Below are 16,542 nucleotides of genomic sequence, written 5' to 3' on the forward strand. Positions count from 1 at the left end.
CAGCTCACAACTTGTCTACAAAAGCGCTGTGGAGTTTTGGGATTTTGTATTTGATGAGTTTGATGAGGGAAACCAAGAAATTCCCTTAGCCTCCATAGCGTAGCTCTGAGCAGCCTGCTGCTGCGCTCCGCTGTACTAAAAATAGCTTACACCTACAATTAAAGGTAACGAACCTACTGCAATGACTATAGCAATTATGGCAATGGGCCAATTTGCCAAAATGTTGAACTATCCCTTTAAAGTAAACATTTAAAATACACTGTAGGGGAAAAAATGGATCGGTAAACCCATGCAATCAAGCGCAAAAGAGCATGCTGCCGCTTCGAAAAAACGAAACAAAAGAGAGCCCATCTGAACCTGCTAGAGTGCGCGCCGTGCACACAAACGGACTGCTCTGCTCATACTTGAATGATATCCACGTGGAATAAAAACATACAATGAAAAAAACAGGCCTACAAGTCGTCTGAGTCATCTGGTCTCAAGTCGAGACAAGTCTGGAGTCATTGCCGAGTCCGAGTCGAGTCTCAAGTCTTTGCCTTCCAAGTCGAGTCAAGTCGCAAGTCGTTAAATTTGCGACTCGAGTCCGAGTCCCTATGACTCGAGTCCAACTGTCTGATATATACTGTAGTACTAGAAGTAGCAGACTGTAGTACTAGAAGTAGCAGTAGAAAGCAGTAATTACAGGTTAAACCCTGAATAGAAAAGACCAGAACACGACATCACCACATGGTCAATCAATAACCCAATCAAATCATGATCAATGAAAATTAGGTTTTTACTGGTGCTGACTGATAAATTCAGTTGTCATGGTGATACAGCATGCATGGTAAACGCACGCGCACGCACACGCACACACACACGCACGCACTCCACTACTCACCTGTTCAACAAGACTCTAACAGGTAGAAGAGACAGTTCAACTCTGCTGCTTCATTGATCATAATCAAAGTATTGACCAGTGTTGAAAGCTGTCTAACTAACTACCTAACTCTGGCTCACTGGCAGCTGTGTTTCTGTTGATTAGCGCTGCAAACTGCCTCACTGTCTAACTACCTACCTAACTCTGGCTCTTCTGTTGATTAACGCTGCAAACTGCCTTACTGTCTACCTACCTACCTAACTCTGGTTCTTCTGTTGATTAACGCTGCAAACTGCCTCACTGTCTAACGCTGCGCTGTCCCTCTCAAATAAACCAATAAATAGAAATTACATCGTACAGGACTGTTTTTCAGAGGACGCTAAAACAACTGAACCCATTAATGAACTTTTATCTCTGTTGAAGACCAGAACCGGGTCATGACTAGGACCAGGACCAGGATCAACATCCTGATTCTAGATCAGAGGCCCAGAGCTGTGATCGCTGGTTCGAGTCCCACCGAGGTCCCCAGTCTGTCTCCTGTCTCCCTACGCTGACCCCCAACACACGACTGACAACAGATTCAGGACCAGGTTCAAGACCAGGATCAGGATAAGCCATCAAATACACGACCCAACAACTCCACAACGCTCTGGTGGACACGTTGTGACGTCCAGGTCCTAGAGTCTCAAAGGAGTTTAAGTCGAAAGCAACTGGACTTGGTTCTTTGTCTAGAAGACGTTTCACCTTCATCAGCTCATGAAGCATCTGACCAGGCTGAGACTGGTCCACTAGTCTGGTCTGATCCAGACCAGGACCAGAACCAGGACCAGTCGTCCCAGTGTTTGACAGATTCACCGACTGTTTGACATCAGTAGGGTAGTTAGGGTAGTTAGGGTTGTTAGGGTTGTTAGGGTTGTTACTGTGTGTTCACACCAAAAGCTTCCAAAGCGTAAAAAACACTCGAGGGTTACTTAGCTTCAGACAAGACAGCTCCCAAAACGGCAAAATATTTTCAGCTGCTTTGGTCGCTCGTCACCTGACTGACGTCAAAGTTCGATCGCGCTGGTCATTGGGCCGAAGGACAAAAAAAAGGAGCCGACGGACGTCTCTATTCTGACAGGTTGCCGCCGAACCGCGTCATAGCTAATTACCCTAAAGTTAACCAGGGCTCAACTTCTCGTCTGGTGACGCTTTGGAAGCTTTGGAAGCTTTGGAAGCGCGGCGACGCCTGTTGACACTTTGGACGCTCAGTGTCGCCGGTCACTCATTGAAAATGAATTGACTTCCGGCGTTTTGACGCTTTGGAAGCTTTTGGTGTGAACGCACAGTTAGGGTTGTTTAGTGAATGGAGGGTTGGGGTTGTTAGGGTTAGGGTAGAGGACTGTTCTCTCTCTCCAGAAAGATAAGGGTTAGAGGTTAGTACAGGTGTTTAGGGTCATACCCAGGGGGCAACATCCCAGTTGTTTGGAAAACAGACAGGGAGCGTTGTAAAAGGTTTGACAGCAGAAATGATCTGTAGGAACTTGAAGGATTAAAACCTGGTTGGACAACCCGGTCAACTAGCTGCTGGAAAGCTACAGGGGCCAAAACCCCTTTCTTGGGTCATTCTGCTGGAGAAATGATGTAAATGCAAATATTTAGGTACTACAATGGCATAAATAGTCATACAACATGCAACTCGATTTTAAGATCGCAAAAAAGACAAAAAAAAAAGTACTGTTCGCCTGACAAGTTCTCATGAAAATTATTATTTTTCAGCACTTTATGGAGAATATCTATGCCTAACATGTATATAGAAAACTTCTTTAATTCATAAGCTTCCATTTGAGTCCAAGATAGCCTTTCTATCTCCAAAGCCCCACTTGCTGTGGCCAACGGTCTTCTCTATCTATCTGTTCACTTTGGGGAGACCAGAAATAGAATGTTTTCTGATCATGGAGTTTTTCACAACAGGTGTTGCATTGTTTGGAGACAGCCTGTAGCTTCCAGCAGCTAGTTGACCGGGTTGTCCACTGGTTTTAATCCTTGACGTTCCTAGAGATCATTCCTGCTGTCAAACCTTTTACAACGCTCCGTGTCTGTTGTTTTGCTTTGCCCCCGGGGTATTTGCCCCCGGGGTATTGGGGTTGTTAACTGAATGGAGGGTTGTTTAGGGTTAGTACAGGTGTTTAGTGGATGGACAGAGTCAGATATCAATGATATTGATTATAGATTGATCAGATCAGATCAGACTGTGTGTCCGTTTAGGCTCCGCCTCCTTCATGGATCACGGATCACGTGATTGGTCGGTAGCACCTGTCTCCCTGTGGGGGGGGGGGGGGGGGGGGGGCGGAGCACACAGACACACGGGCTGCTGGCTGCCGTCACCATGGCAACAGACGGGCTGCTGCCGTCACCATGGCAACAGGCGGGCTGACATTCAGAGGTCACAGAGTTCACAGAGGTCTGATCTAAGGTCACATGGAGGTCAAATGGAGGTCAGAGGTCACGTGAAGGTCATATGTAGGTCATGGCACCTTTGGCGCTGCCGTCCAGGAAGACTTTGATGTACGACGTGGGGACGTATCCCTCCTCCTCCAGATTCCTCCGCACGCGCGTCCAGCCGTCGCCTTTGTCCTCCTCCACCACGGAAAGTAGTTCCCCCTCCACCATGGACAGCGTTCCTTCGTTCTGACCTGGGATAGAGTTACATTACATTATAATAATATTATATTATTATTATTACATTACATCATGTTATTATTACATTATAATATAATGTAATAATAACATGAAAGTAGTTCCCCCTCCACCATCGACAGCGTTCCTTCATTCTGACCTGGGATAGATACATTATATTACATTCTGTTATTATTATTACATTATAATATTATTATTACATTATAATATAATGTAATAATAACATGAAAGTAGTTCCCCCTCCACCATCGACAGCGTTCCTTCATTCTGACCTGGGATAGATACATTATATTATAATAATATTATTACATTATATTATAATATAATAATAATAACATGAAAGTAGTTCCCCTTCTACCATCGACAGAGTCCCTTCGTTCTGACCTGGGATTGGTACATTATATTCTGTTATTATTATATTATAATATTATTATTACATTACATTATTATTATTACATTATAATATAATGTAATAATAACATGAAAGTAGTTCCCCTTCCACCATCGACAGAGTCCCTTCGTTCTGACCTGGGATAGATACAGTACATTCTGTTTACATTATACATTACATTATTACATTACATTATATCATGTTATTATTAGTGTGAATGGCATTCACACTATTGTTATTCGGTTCGGCGTTGTTTCGGCCTTCAACTAATTTAGCGTTGATTCAACAATTTCTTCAGCTCATTCAGCATTGCTTCAGCAATAGCATTCAGCTGCTCTCAGCATTCACACACATTTTCTGCAGGAAATGCTTTCTTTTTCTAGTTATTCTGAGTCTTCCGCTCTTTTTTGTCCTTTAACTAGTCCTTCATACTTTGTGCTATTTCAACAATTCATATATCAAAATGTGCGGCCTTTTCGGGACATGGTTGCTATTACTTTCTGCTACAGACTTCATTCAACTTTTAAAATGTTCACAAACTCTTAAACTATTCAGCTATTTCTCAGCTTATTGATATCTTCAACAGTTTCAGATATTTGGCAGTTTTAAAATCATTAAAATTTCTGACAAAATTAAAATTTATAATGGTTGTGTATGGCACGGAATGTTCAGGGTTAGAGTGGGTGACATCATCAGCTAGAGTGAGAGAGGGTCTAATAATCCTCTGAAACTTTCCTCTCTAACCTGTCAGCACGACCACAAATTACACTCTACACACATAATTTTCTCCACTTTTGTAGACAAGCTCATCCTCTCTCTCAGCATGTGCTCGAAAAACCAGAGAGACTAACAGAATTTGAACAGTGAGCCTCTGAATGCGGCCAGTTCCCTCCCTTCCTCTCATTGACTCCCATTCAAAAATAGAACATAAGTTGCTGTTGCTGTTGTTCTTTAGCTATTTAAACTGAAAATACACATTTCCCCATTTTGTTCATGTTGAACACATTGTTTTACACGTATCCTAAACTACTGAGGCTCTTCTCAACCATTTCACACCATTAAACCCGCTGTTTACATGTTCTACTCCTCAGCTAATGCTCGATCTATATTCTTCAACAATGTTCTTCTGCTGTCAGTTTACAATGTATTTCAGTAGGCATTAACTTTTTTCTTCAACAATTCAAGTAATTTCCAGCCATTTCATACAAAGTCTCACATCTTCTACTTTTAAATATATTCTCAGCCATTGCTTCAGCTATGTTAGTGCTGGTTCATCAGTTGTCCGTCCTGTCAGGTTAGCTGCAGATTTCAACTATTCAACCATTACATTTAAACATGCAGGATTTCAATGTTTTCTTCTCCCTTTAGCATTTCTACTGCTTTTTACCTTTAAAAGACATTCATCTCATACTACAAGTTATATGTTTCAGCTTTAGCATTAGTCTTTTCAACATTGCTTTAGCAGTTTCTTCAACTAATTTAGCACTGATTCAACAATTTCTTCAGCTCATTCAGCATTGCTTCAGCAATGGCGTTCAGCTGCTTTCAGCATTCACACGCATTTTCTGTAGGAAATGCTATCTTTTTCTAGTTATAACATTACATAACATCATGTTATTATATTACAACAGAACCAGTTTCACTGACGTTCAGCAGAACATCATGTTTAAGAAGTAAAGCTTTGACAATATGCTGCTGTGGAGTGTAAATAGTGTCAAGGTATCTAAAGTCTGAGTGTGTGTGTGTGTGTGTGTGTGTGTGTGTGTGTGTGTGTGTGTGTGTGTGTGTGTGTGTGTGTGTGTGTGTGTGTGTGTAAACACCTTGAAACGGGTAAAGAGACTTGCAGGTACCGATACTTGGTAACGGTTCTTCATCGTCAAAGTCGTCATCAAACTCTGAACTTCGGGACTTGAAGTGAAGCTCGGCGCTGTGGTCCTCGGTGTAGCTGCCGTCAGGACTGGGGGGGGGGGGGGGGGGGGGGTAATGTTAATAATGTTAATAATATTAAAGCAGAAGTAAGCGATCCGGTGGTTTTGGCTAATGCTGCGTTCCAGGCAGGCTTTTGAAATCATAAATTATAGCTTCAAGTCACGACTTACGACTTAGTAGCGTTTCAGGCAACCCACTCGTGTTTCTCCGACCTGTTTTACCTGTGAAAGTCACTATAACGGCCACTCGTAACTTCTGACCCGTGAACTCGTACCAGATCAAACTGGTACCACTTCACAGGTCGGAAAAACACGAGTTACGAGTTGCCCTGAACGCACCATAACGTCTTGTCAGCCGATGGAGTTAGCAGTCCCCGCCCTCGTCCCTACGTCACCACATTCAGGCGCATCCCTTGGCTGCACACACAGAGAGGACTGCCCCTTTATGCCGTTCTCTCTCCTCATTGGATAAAGGTTGTAGGATACAAGGAAAGTTTTCTCCTGGGCTCAGAGCAGAGCAGAGTGACTGACAGACCCGTGTTTCAGACCAAACACTCTATAGAAGTGATTGCTGTCGGAAGATACAACTATTTAAGACTTATATTAACACAAACATTCACCTGACTTCTGCTTTAACATCCTAACACCAGCAGCTACGATCAGACTGAAACGTTTCCTATCAGCAGCGGTAGTAGTAGTAGTAGTAGTAGTAGTAGTACTAGTACCTCTCTCTGCTGGCCGGGCTGCGGTCGTCCAGCTGCTTCAAGCCGCCGCTCTGCCTCCGGCTGCTGTTGCCAGGGAGACGGCTGTCCGCCTCCATCAGCCACGCCTGTAAGGACACACACAGTGTTACACACACACACACACACACACACACACACACACACACACACACACACACACACACACACACACACACACACACACACACACACACACCTGTCTGTAGCTGGGTTTCCATCCAAATGTATCGAAGTTAAGAGCGGATTTTGTGAAAATGCGCAAAAAGCAAATGCAAATTTATGACCGTTTCCATTCGTTAGTGTTTTGCGATTAGGAGGAGTGGTGCGCCGTGAGATGACGTCATAAGAGAGCGTGAATGTATCCATGACAACAGTTGACACTCAGCTGACACTCAACATCATGGACAATTTACTACTTTCCGGACTACAGACGCACCTGTATAGACCCTTTAAGCCGCAACAGCCTAATGTTAAAAGAAAATACTGTACATACAGACCGTTTCAGAGAGTATAAACAAATACAGGTGTTACCAAGGATACTAATTAAGGCTCCATTCCATTTAGTGTAGCAGAGCGTTTTCTAATGAGCCACACCTGTCTTTGTTTATACTCTCTGAAAGGGTCTATAGGCCGCACTTGAATATAAGCTGCAGGTTTTCATGTTGTAACATGAGATATTTCCACAGAAAGACAGTAGAACTGTGACAGTCTGTTCTGGTGACGCTCCTCTCCTCCATGTGCATCTGTTGACAACGAAGCCGCTGAAACATCAATAACTGGAGCGGTGGAAAACGTTACATAACATATACGATGTTACGACGTGTGATTGTGTCGTCTTAACCGTCATGAACAAAACATTACAGGTTACGGAGCGCGTTGTGTTGCGGTGCAGAGAGGAGAGCTGGGACACCGGGGCGTCGCTGGGTGAAGTCCAGCAGCTTCACCCACAAACTCTGCCTCAATTCACAAAACCTGTTTCCATAACAAAAAGTCGCATTTTCCTTTTATCGATGCGCTGACAAATCCCCCCCCCCAAAGAGTAAAAACTTTTATACGCATTTACTGCCTTTTTCCCAATTTCTGGCGTTTCCATCCAAGTATTTCTTTTCAAAGGAGGTTAAATCAAAAGCAACTGGACTTAGTTATTTGTCTAGGAAGACGTTTCACCTTCATCCAAGAGGCTTCATCAGTTCATGTAGCATCTGACCAGGCTGGGACTGGTACTGGGACTGATGCGTCCCAGTACCAGTCCCAGCCTGGTCAGATGCTACATGAACAAGGTGAAACGTCTTCCTAGACAAATAACTAAGTCCAGTTGCTTTTGTTTTAACCTCCTTTGAAATACTATGACCTGGACAAATGAGAATATGCACCGGCATCCAAGTATTTATTCGCAATTTTTGAAAATGCGAATAAAAAAAGGTGGATGGAAACGCAACTTGTGTGTCTGTGTATGTGTAACAGAGAGACAGACCTGGTTGGTCCTCAGCTCGTCCTCTAGTCTCTGTGTGTGTCTGTGTGTGTGTGTCTGTGTGTGTGTGTGTGTGTCTGTGTTACCTGGTTGGTCCTCAGCTCGTCCTCTAGTCTGTGTGTGTGTGTGTGTGTGTCTGTGTGTGTGTGTGTGTGTGTGTGTGTGTGTGTGTCTGTGTGTGTGTGTGTGTGTCTGTGTGTGTGTATGTGTGTTACCTGGTGGGTCCTCAGCTCGTCCTCTAGTCTCTCCAGACTCAGCTTCAGCTCCTGCAGCCGCGGCTCCAGACTCAGCGCGTCGCCCATCTGAGGAGACTGTTCATACACCTCCCTCATCTGCAGCAGAGCATCTCTACACACACACACACACACACACACAGAGAGATACATACACACACACACACACACACACACACACACACACACACACACACACACACACACACACACACACACACACACACACACACACACACACAGAGAGATACATACACACACACACACACACACACACAACCACACACACACACACCGGGGTTATTATAGTTAAAGTAACATTGCAGAGTTTTTCGGCCTTAATGTTTCCAGACTCATTGCGATGGTAGAGAAGTGGTGAATAGGATGAACGGTGCTGCAGCTGCAGCCTGAGCCGGGTCGGGTTAGGGTTAGGGTACGGTGCTGCAGCCTGAGCCGGGGCCTCGGCTGAAACACCATCACATCCAGACCTTCACTCTGTGACATCATCACATCCAGACCTTCACTCTGTGATCCACCAGGCCGTTGTGCCGTTGTGCCGTTGTGTCGTTGTGTCGTTGTGTCGTTGTGTCGTTGTGTCGTTGTGTCGTTGTGTCGTCGTGTGGTTGTGTCGTTGTGTTGGTTGTGTTGGTGTGTCGTTGTGTCGTCGTGTGGTTGTGTGGTCGTGTCGTTGTGTCGTTGTGTCGTTGTGTCGTCGTGTCGTTGTGTCGTTGTGTCGTCGTGTCGTCGTGTCGTCGTGTGGTTGTGTCGTTGTGTCGTCGTGTCGTTGTGTGGTTGTGTCGTTGTGTCGTCGTGTCGTCGTGTGGTTGTGTCGTTGTGTCGTTGTGTCGTTGTGTCGTCGTGTCGTCGTGTCGTCGTGTCGTTGTGTGGTTGTGTCGTTGTGTGGTTGTGTCGTTGTGTCGTCGTGTCGTCGTGTCGTCGTGTGGTTGTGTGGTTGTGTCGTTGTGTCGTTGTGTCGTTGTGTGGTTGTGTGGTTGTGTCGTTGTGTCGTTGTGTCGTTGTGTCGTCGTGTGGTTGTGTCGTCGTGTCGTTGTGTGGTTGTGTGGTTGTGTCGTTGTGTCGTTGTGTGGTTGTGCGGTTGTGTCGTCGTGTCGTTGTGTCGTTGTGTCGTCGTGTCGTCGTGTCGTCGTGTCGTCGTGTCGTCGTGTCGTCGTGTCGTTGTGTCGTTGTGTGGTTGTGTCGTTGTGTGGTTGTGTCGTCGTGTCGTTGTGTCGTCGTGTCGTCGTGTCGTTGTGTCGTTGTGTCGTTGTGTCGTTGTGTGGTTGTGTCGTCGTGTGGTCGTGTGGTTGTGCGGTTGTGTCGTCGTGTCGTCGTGTCGTTGTGTCGTCGTGTCGTCGTGTCGTCGTGTCGTTGTGTGGTTGTGTCGTCGTGTCGTCGTGTCGTCGTGTCGTCGTGTCGTCGTGTGGTTGTGTCGTTGTGTGGTTGTGTGGTTGTGTGGTTGTGTCGTTGTGTGGTTGTGTCGTTGTGTGGTTGTGTCGTTGTGTCGTTGTGTGGTTGTGTCGTTGTGTCGTTGTGTCGTTGTGTCGTTGTGTGGTTGTGTGGTTGTGTCGTTGTGTGGTTGTGTCGTTGTGTCGTCGTGTGGTCGTGTGGTTGTGCCGTCGTGTGGTTGTGTGGTTGTGTGGTCGTGTCGTTGTGTCGTCGTGTCGTCGTGTCGTTGTGTCGTTGTGTGGTTGTGCGGTTGTGTCGTCGTGTCGTTGTGTCGTCGTGTCGTCGTGTGGTTGTGCGGTTGTGTCGTCGTGTCGTTGTGTCGTCGTGTCGTCGTGCGGTTGTGCCGTCGTGTCGTCGTGTCGTTGTGTCGTTGTGTGGTTGTGCGGTTGTGTCGTCGTGTCGTTGTGTCGTCGTGTCGTCGTGTGGTTGTGCGGTTGTGTCGTCGTGTCGTTGTGTCGTCGTGTCGTCGTGTGGTTGTGCGGTTGTGTCGTCGTGTCGTCGTGTCGTTGTGTCGTTGTGTGGTTGTGTCGTCGTGTCGTTGTGTGGTTGTGCGGTTGTGTCGTCGTGTCGTTGTGTCGTCGTGTCGTTGTGTGGTTGTGCGGTTGTGTGGTTGTGTGGTTGTGTCGTTGTGTCGTTGTGTCGTTGTGTCGTTGTGTCGTTGTGTCGTTGTGTGGTTGTGTCGTTGTGTCGTCGTGTGGTTGTGTCGTTGTGTCGTTGTGTCGTTGTGTCGTTGTGTCGTTGTGTCGTTGTGTCGTTGTGTCGTTGTGTGGTTGTGTCGTCGTGTCGTTGTGTGGTTGTGTGGTTGTGTGGTTGTGTCGTTGTGTCGTTGTGTCGTTGTGTCGTTGTGTCGTTGTGTCGTTGTGTGGTTGTGTCGTCGTGTCGTTGTGTGGTTGTGTGGTTGTGTGGTTGTGTCGTTGTGTCGTTGTGTCGTTGTGTCGTTGTGTCGTCGTGTCGTTGTGTCGTTGTGCCGTCGTGTCGTCGTGTCGTTGTGTGGTTGTGTGGTCGTGTCGTTGTGTGGTTGTGTGGTTGTGTCGTCGTGTGGTTGTGTGGTTGTGTGGTTGTGTGGTTGTGTCGTCGTGTGGTTGTGTGGTTGTGTGGTTGTGTGGTCGTGTGGTTGTGTGGTTGTGTGGTTGTGTCGTTGTGTGGTTGTGTGGTTGTGTGGTTGTGTGGTTGTGTCGTCGTGTGGTTGTGTGGTTGTGTCGTTGTGTCGTTGTGTGGTTGTGTCGTTGTGCCGTCGTGTCGTCGTGTCGTCGTGTGGTTGTGTGGTTGTGTCGTCGTGTGGTTGTGTTGTTGTGTCGTTGTGTCGTTGTGTCGTTGTGTCGTCGTGTGGTTGTGTCGTTGTGTTGGTTGTGTTGGTGTGTCGTTGTGTCGTCGTGTGGTTGTGTGGTCGTGTCGTTGTGTCGTTGTGTCGTTGTGTCGTCGTGTCGTTGTGTCGTTGTGTCGTCGTGTCGTCGTGTCGTCGTGTGGTTGTGTCGTTGTGTCGTCGTGTCGTTGTGTGGTTGTGTCGTTGTGTCGTCGTGTCGTCGTGTCGTTGTGTGGTTGTGTCGTTGTGTCGTTGTGTCGTTGTGTCGTCGTGTCGTCGTGTCGTCGTGTCGTCGTGTCGTCGTGTGGTTGTGTCGTTGTGTGGTTGTGTCGTTGTGTCGTCGTGTCGTCGTGTCGTCGTGTCGTCGTGTGGTTGTGTCGTTGTGTGGTTGTGTCGTTGTGTCGTCGTGTCGTCGTGTCGTCGTGTGGTTGTGTGGTTGTGTGGTTGTGTCGTTGTGTCGTCGTGTCGTTGTGTGGTTGTGTCGTTGTGTCGTTGTGTCGTCGTGTCGTCGTGTCGTCGTGTCGTCGTGTGGTTGTGTCGTTGTGTGGTTGTGTGGTTGTGTGGTCGTGTAGTCGTGTCGTCGTGTGGTTGTGTGGTTGTGTCGTTGTGTCGTTGTGTCGTTGTGTGGTTGTGTGGTTGTGTCGTTGTGTCGTTGTGTCGTTGTGTCGTCGTGTGGTTGTGTCGTCGTGTCGTTGTGTGGTTGTGTGGTTGTGTCGTTGTGTCGTTGTGTGGTTGTGCGGTTGTGTCGTCGTGTCGTTGTGTGGTTGTGTCGTTGTGTCGTCGTGTCGTCGTGTCGTCGTGTCGTCGTGTCGTCGTGTCGTTGTGTCGTTGTGTCGTTGTGTGGTTGTGTCGTTGTGTGGTTGTGTCGTCGTGTCGTTGTGTCGTCGTGTCGTTGTGTCGTTGTGTCGTTGTGTCGTTGTGTCGTTGTGTGGTTGTGTCGTCGTGTGGTCGTGTGGTTGTGCGGTTGTGTCGTCGTGTCGTCGTGTCGTTGTGTCGTCGTGTCGTCGTGTCGTCGTGTCGTTGTGTGGTTGTGTCGTCGTGTCGTCGTGTCGTCGTGTCGTCGTGTCGTCGTGTCGTCGTGTGGTTGTGTCGTTGTGTCGTTGTGTGGTTGTGTCGTTGTGTGGTTGTGTCGTTGTGTCGTTGTGTGGTTGTGTCGTTGTGTCGTTGTGTCGTTGTGTCGTTGTGTGGTTGTGTGGTTGTGTCGTTGTGTGGTTGTGTCGTTGTGTCGTCGTGTGGTCGTGTGGTTGTGCCGTCGTGTGGTTGTGTGGTTGTGTGGTCGTGTCGTTGTGTCGTCGTGTCGTCGTGTCGTTGTGTCGTTGTGTGGTTGTGCGGTTGTGTCGTCGTGTCGTTGTGTCGTCGTGTCGTCGTGTGGTTGTGCGGTTGTGTCGTCGTGTCGTTGTGTCGTCGTGTCGTCGTGCGGTTGTGCCGTCGTGTCGTCGTGTCGTTGTGTCGTTGTGTGGTTGTGCGGTTGTGTCGTCGTGTCGTTGTGTCGTCGTGTCGTCGTGTGGTTGTGCGGTTGTGTCGTCGTGTCGTTGTGTCGTCGTGTCGTCGTGTGGTTGTGCGGTTGTGTCGTCGTGTCGTCGTGTCGTTGTGTCGTTGTGTGGTTGTGTCGTCGTGTCGTTGTGTGGTTGTGCGGTTGTGTCGTCGTGTCGTTGTGTCGTCGTGTCGTTGTGTGGTTGTGCGGTTGTGTGGTTGTGTGGTTGTGTCGTTGTGTCGTTGTGTCGTTGTGTCGTTGTGTCGTTGTGTCGTTGTGTGGTTGTGTCGTTGTGTCGTCGTGTGGTCGTGTCGTTGTGTCGTTGTGTCGTTGTGTCGTTGTGTCGTTGTGTCGTTGTGTCGTTGTGTGGTTGTGTCGTCGTGTCGTTGTGTGGTTGTGTGGTTGTGTGGTTGTGTCGTTGTGTCGTTGTGTCGTTGTGTCGTTGTGTCGTTGTGTCGTTGTGTGGTTGTGTCGTCGTGTCGTTGTGTGGTTGTGTGGTTGTGTGGTTGTGTCGTTGTGTCGTTGTGTCGTTGTGTCGTTGTGTCGTCGTGTCGTTGTGTCGTTGTGCCGTCGTGTCGTCGTGTCGTTGTGTGGTTGTGTGGTCGTGTCGTTGTGTGGTTGTGTGGTTGTGTCGTCGTGTGGTTGTGTGGTTGTGTGGTTGTGTGGTTGTGTCGTCGTGTGGTTGTGTGGTTGTGTGGTTGTGTGGTCGTGTGGTTGTGTGGTTGTGTGGTTGTGTCGTCGTGTGGTTGTGTGGTTGTGTGGTTGTGTGGTCGTGTGGTTGTGTGGTTGTGTGGTTGTGTCGTTGTGTGGTTGTGTGGTTGTGTGGTTGTGTGGTTGTGTCGTCGTGTGGTTGTGTGGTTGTGTCGTTGTGTCGTTGTGTGGTTGTGTCGTTGTGCCGTCGTGTCGTCGTGTCGTCGTGTGGTTGTGTGGTTGTGTCGTCGTGTGGTTGTGTTGTTGTGTCGTTGTGTCGTTGTGTCGTTGTGTCGTCGTGTGGTTGTGTCGTTGTGTTGGTTGTGTTGGTGTGTCGTTGTGTCGTCGTGTGGTTGTGTGGTCGTGTCGTTGTGTCGTTGTGTCGTTGTGTCGTCGTGTCGTTGTGTCGTTGTGTCGTCGTGTCGTCGTGTCGTCGTGTGGTTGTGTCGTTGTGTCGTCGTGTCGTTGTGTGGTTGTGTCGTTGTGTCGTCGTGTCGTCGTGTCGTTGTGTGGTTGTGTCGTTGTGTCGTTGTGTCGTTGTGTCGTCGTGTCGTCGTGTCGTCGTGTCGTCGTGTCGTTGTGTGGTTGTGTCGTTGTGTCGTTGTGTCGTTGTGTCGTCGTGTCGTCGTGTCGTCGTGTCGTCGTGTGGTTGTGTCGTTGTGTGGTTGTGTCGTTGTGTCGTCGTGTCGTCGTGTCGTCGTGTCGTCGTGTGGTTGTGTCGTTGTGTGGTTGTGTCGTTGTGTCGTCGTGTCGTCGTGTCGTCGTGTCGTCGTGTGGTTGTGTGGTTGTGTGGTTGTGTCGTTGTGTCGTCGTGTCGTTGTGTGGTTGTGTCGTTGTGTCGTTGTGTCGTCGTGTCGTCGTGTCGTCGTGTCGTCGTGTGGTTGTGTCGTTGTGTGGTTGTGTGGTTGTGTGGTCGTGTCGTCGTGTGGTTGTGTCGTTGTGTCGTTGTGTGGTTGTGTCGTCGTGTGGTTGTGTGGTTGTGTCGTTGTGTCGTTGTGTCGTTGTGTGGTTGTGTGGTTGTGTCGTTGTGTCGTTGTGTCGTTGTGTCGTCGTGTGGTTGTGTCGTCGTGTCGTTGTGTGGTTGTGTGGTTGTGTCGTTGTGTCGTTGTGTGGTTGTGCGGTTGTGTCGTCGTGTCGTTGTGTGGTTGTGTCGTTGTGTCGTCGTGTCGTCGTGTCGTCGTGTCGTCGTGTCGTCGTGTCGTCGTGTCGTTGTGTCGTTGTGTCGTTGTGTGGTTGTGTCGTTGTGTGGTTGTGTCGTCGTGTCGTTGTGTCGTCGTGTCGTTGTGTCGTTGTGTCGTTGTGTCGTTGTGTCGTTGTGTGGTTGTGTCGTCGTGTGGTCGTGTGGTTGTGCGGTTGTGTCGTCGTGTCGTTGTGTCGTCGTGTCGTCGTGTCGTCGTGTCGTTGTGTGGTTGTGTCGTCGTGTCGTCGTGTCGTCGTGTCGTCGTGTCGTCGTGTCGTCGTGTGGTTGTGTCGTTGTGTCGTTGTGTGGTTGTGTCGTTGTGTGGTTGTGTCGTTGTGTCGTTGTGTGGTTGTGTCGTTGTGTCGTTGTGTCGTTGTGTCGTTGTGTGGTTGTGTGGTTGTGTCGTTGTGTGGTTGTGTCGTTGTGTCGTCGTGTGGTCGTGTGGTTGTGCCGTCGTGTGGTTGTGTGGTTGTGTGGTCGTGTCGTTGTGTCGTCGTGTCGTCGTGTCGTTGTGTCGTTGTGTGGTTGTGCGGTTGTGTCGTCGTGTCGTTGTGTCGTCGTGTCGTCGTGTGGTTGTGCGGTTGTGTCGTCGTGTCGTTGTGTCGTCGTGTCGTCGTGCGGTTGTGCCGTCGTGTCGTCGTGTCGTTGTGTCGTTGTGTGGTTGTGCGGTTGTGTCGTCGTGTCGTTGTGTCGTCGTGTCGTCGTGTGGTTGTGCGGTTGTGTCGTCGTGTCGTTGTGTCGTCGTGTCGTCGTGTGGTTGTGCGGTTGTGTCGTCGTGTCGTCGTGTCGTTGTGTCGTTGTGTGGTTGTGTCGTCGTGTCGTTGTGTGGTTGTGCGGTTGTGTCGTCGTGTCGTTGTGTCGTCGTGTCGTTGTGTGGTTGTGCGGTTGTGTGGTTGTGTGGTTGTGTCGTTGTGTCGTTGTGTCGTTGTGTCGTTGTGTCGTTGTGTCGTTGTGTGGTTGTGTCGTTGTGTCGTCGTGTGGTTGTGTCGTTGTGTCGTTGTGCCGTTGTGTCGTTGTGTCGTTGTGTCGTTGTGTCGTTGTGTGGTTGTGTCGTCGTGTCGTTGTGTGGTTGTGTCGTTGTGTCGTTGTGTCGTTGTGTCGTTGTGTGGTTGTGTCGTCGTGTCGTTGTGTGGTTGTGTGGTTGTGTGGTTGTGTCGTTGTGTCGTCGTGTCGTCGTGTCGTTGTGTCGTTGTGTGGTTGTGCGGTTGTGTCGTCGTGTCGTTGTGTCGTCGTGTGGTTGTGTCGTTGTGTCGTTGTGTCGTTGTGTCGTTGTGTGGTTGTGTGGTTGTGTCGTTGTGTGGTTGTGTCGTTGTGTCGTCGTGTGGTCGTGTGGTTGTGCCGTCGTGTGGTTGTGTGGTTGTGTGGTCGTGTCGTTGTGTCGTCGTGTCGTCGTGTCGTTGTGTCGTTGTGTGGTTGTGCGGTTGTGTCGTCGTGTCGTTGTGTCGTCGTGTCGTCGTGTGGTTGTGCGGTTGTGTCGTCGTGTCGTTGTGTCGTCGTGTCGTCGTGCGGTTGTGCCGTCGTGTCGTCGTGTCGTTGTGTCGTTGTGTGGTTGTGCGGTTGTGTCGTCGTGTCGTTGTGTCGTCGTGTCGTCGTGTGGTTGTGCGGTTGTGTCGTCGTGTCGTTGTGTCGTCGTGTCGTCGTGTGGTTGTGCGGTTGTGTCGTCGTGTCGTCGTGTCGTTGTGTCGTTGTGTGGTTGTGTCGTCGTGTCGTTGTGTGGTTGTGCGGTTGTGTCGTCGTGTCGTTGTGTCGTCGTGTCGTTGTGTGGTTGTGCGGTTGTGTGGTTGTGTGGTTGTGTCGTTGTGTCGTTGTGTCGTTGTGTCGTTGTGTCGTTGTGTCGTTGTGTGGTTGTGTCGTTGTGTCGTCGTGTGGTTGTGTCGTTGTGCCGTTGTGTCGTTGTGTCGTTGTGTCGTTGTGTCGTTGTGTGGTTGTGTCGTCGTGTCGTTGTGTGGTTGTGTCGTTGTGTCGTTGTGTCGTTGTGTCGTTGTGTGGTTGTGTCGTCGTGTCGTTGTGTGGTTGTGTGGTTGTGTGGTTGTGTCGTTGTGTCGTCGTGTCGTCGTGTCGTTGTGTCGTTGTGTGGTTGTGCGGTTGTGTCGTCGTGTCGTTGTGTCGTCGTGTCGTCGTGTGGTTGTGCGGTTGTGTCGTCGT

At 49.0% G+C, this 16,542-nt stretch overlaps 1 protein-coding gene across 1 annotated transcript in view; it reads right to left on the minus strand.

Moving 5' to 3' along the window:
* LOC310992022 (formin-binding protein 1-like) overlaps positions 1-16,542 on the minus strand; it is a gene marked incomplete at both ends in the record, with an annotated part of 43,481 nt that overhangs the window by 1,172 nt on the left and 25,767 nt on the right. Inside the window, 4 exons of the mRNA XM_083979983.1 lie at positions 3,376-3,534; positions 5,750-5,886; positions 6,583-6,686; positions 8,287-8,419. Coding sequence (XP_083836109.1) covers positions 3,376-3,534; positions 5,750-5,886; positions 6,583-6,686; positions 8,287-8,419 — 533 coding nt within the window. The remainder of the gene's footprint in view (positions 1-3,375; positions 3,535-5,749; positions 5,887-6,582; positions 6,687-8,286; positions 8,420-16,542) is intronic.

The sequence above is a fragment of the Trachurus trachurus genome, assembly GCF_905171665.1.
Source record: "Trachurus trachurus genome assembly, chromosome: 9".
NCBI classification, from domain to species: Eukaryota; Metazoa; Chordata; class Actinopteri; order Carangiformes; family Carangidae; genus Trachurus; species Trachurus trachurus.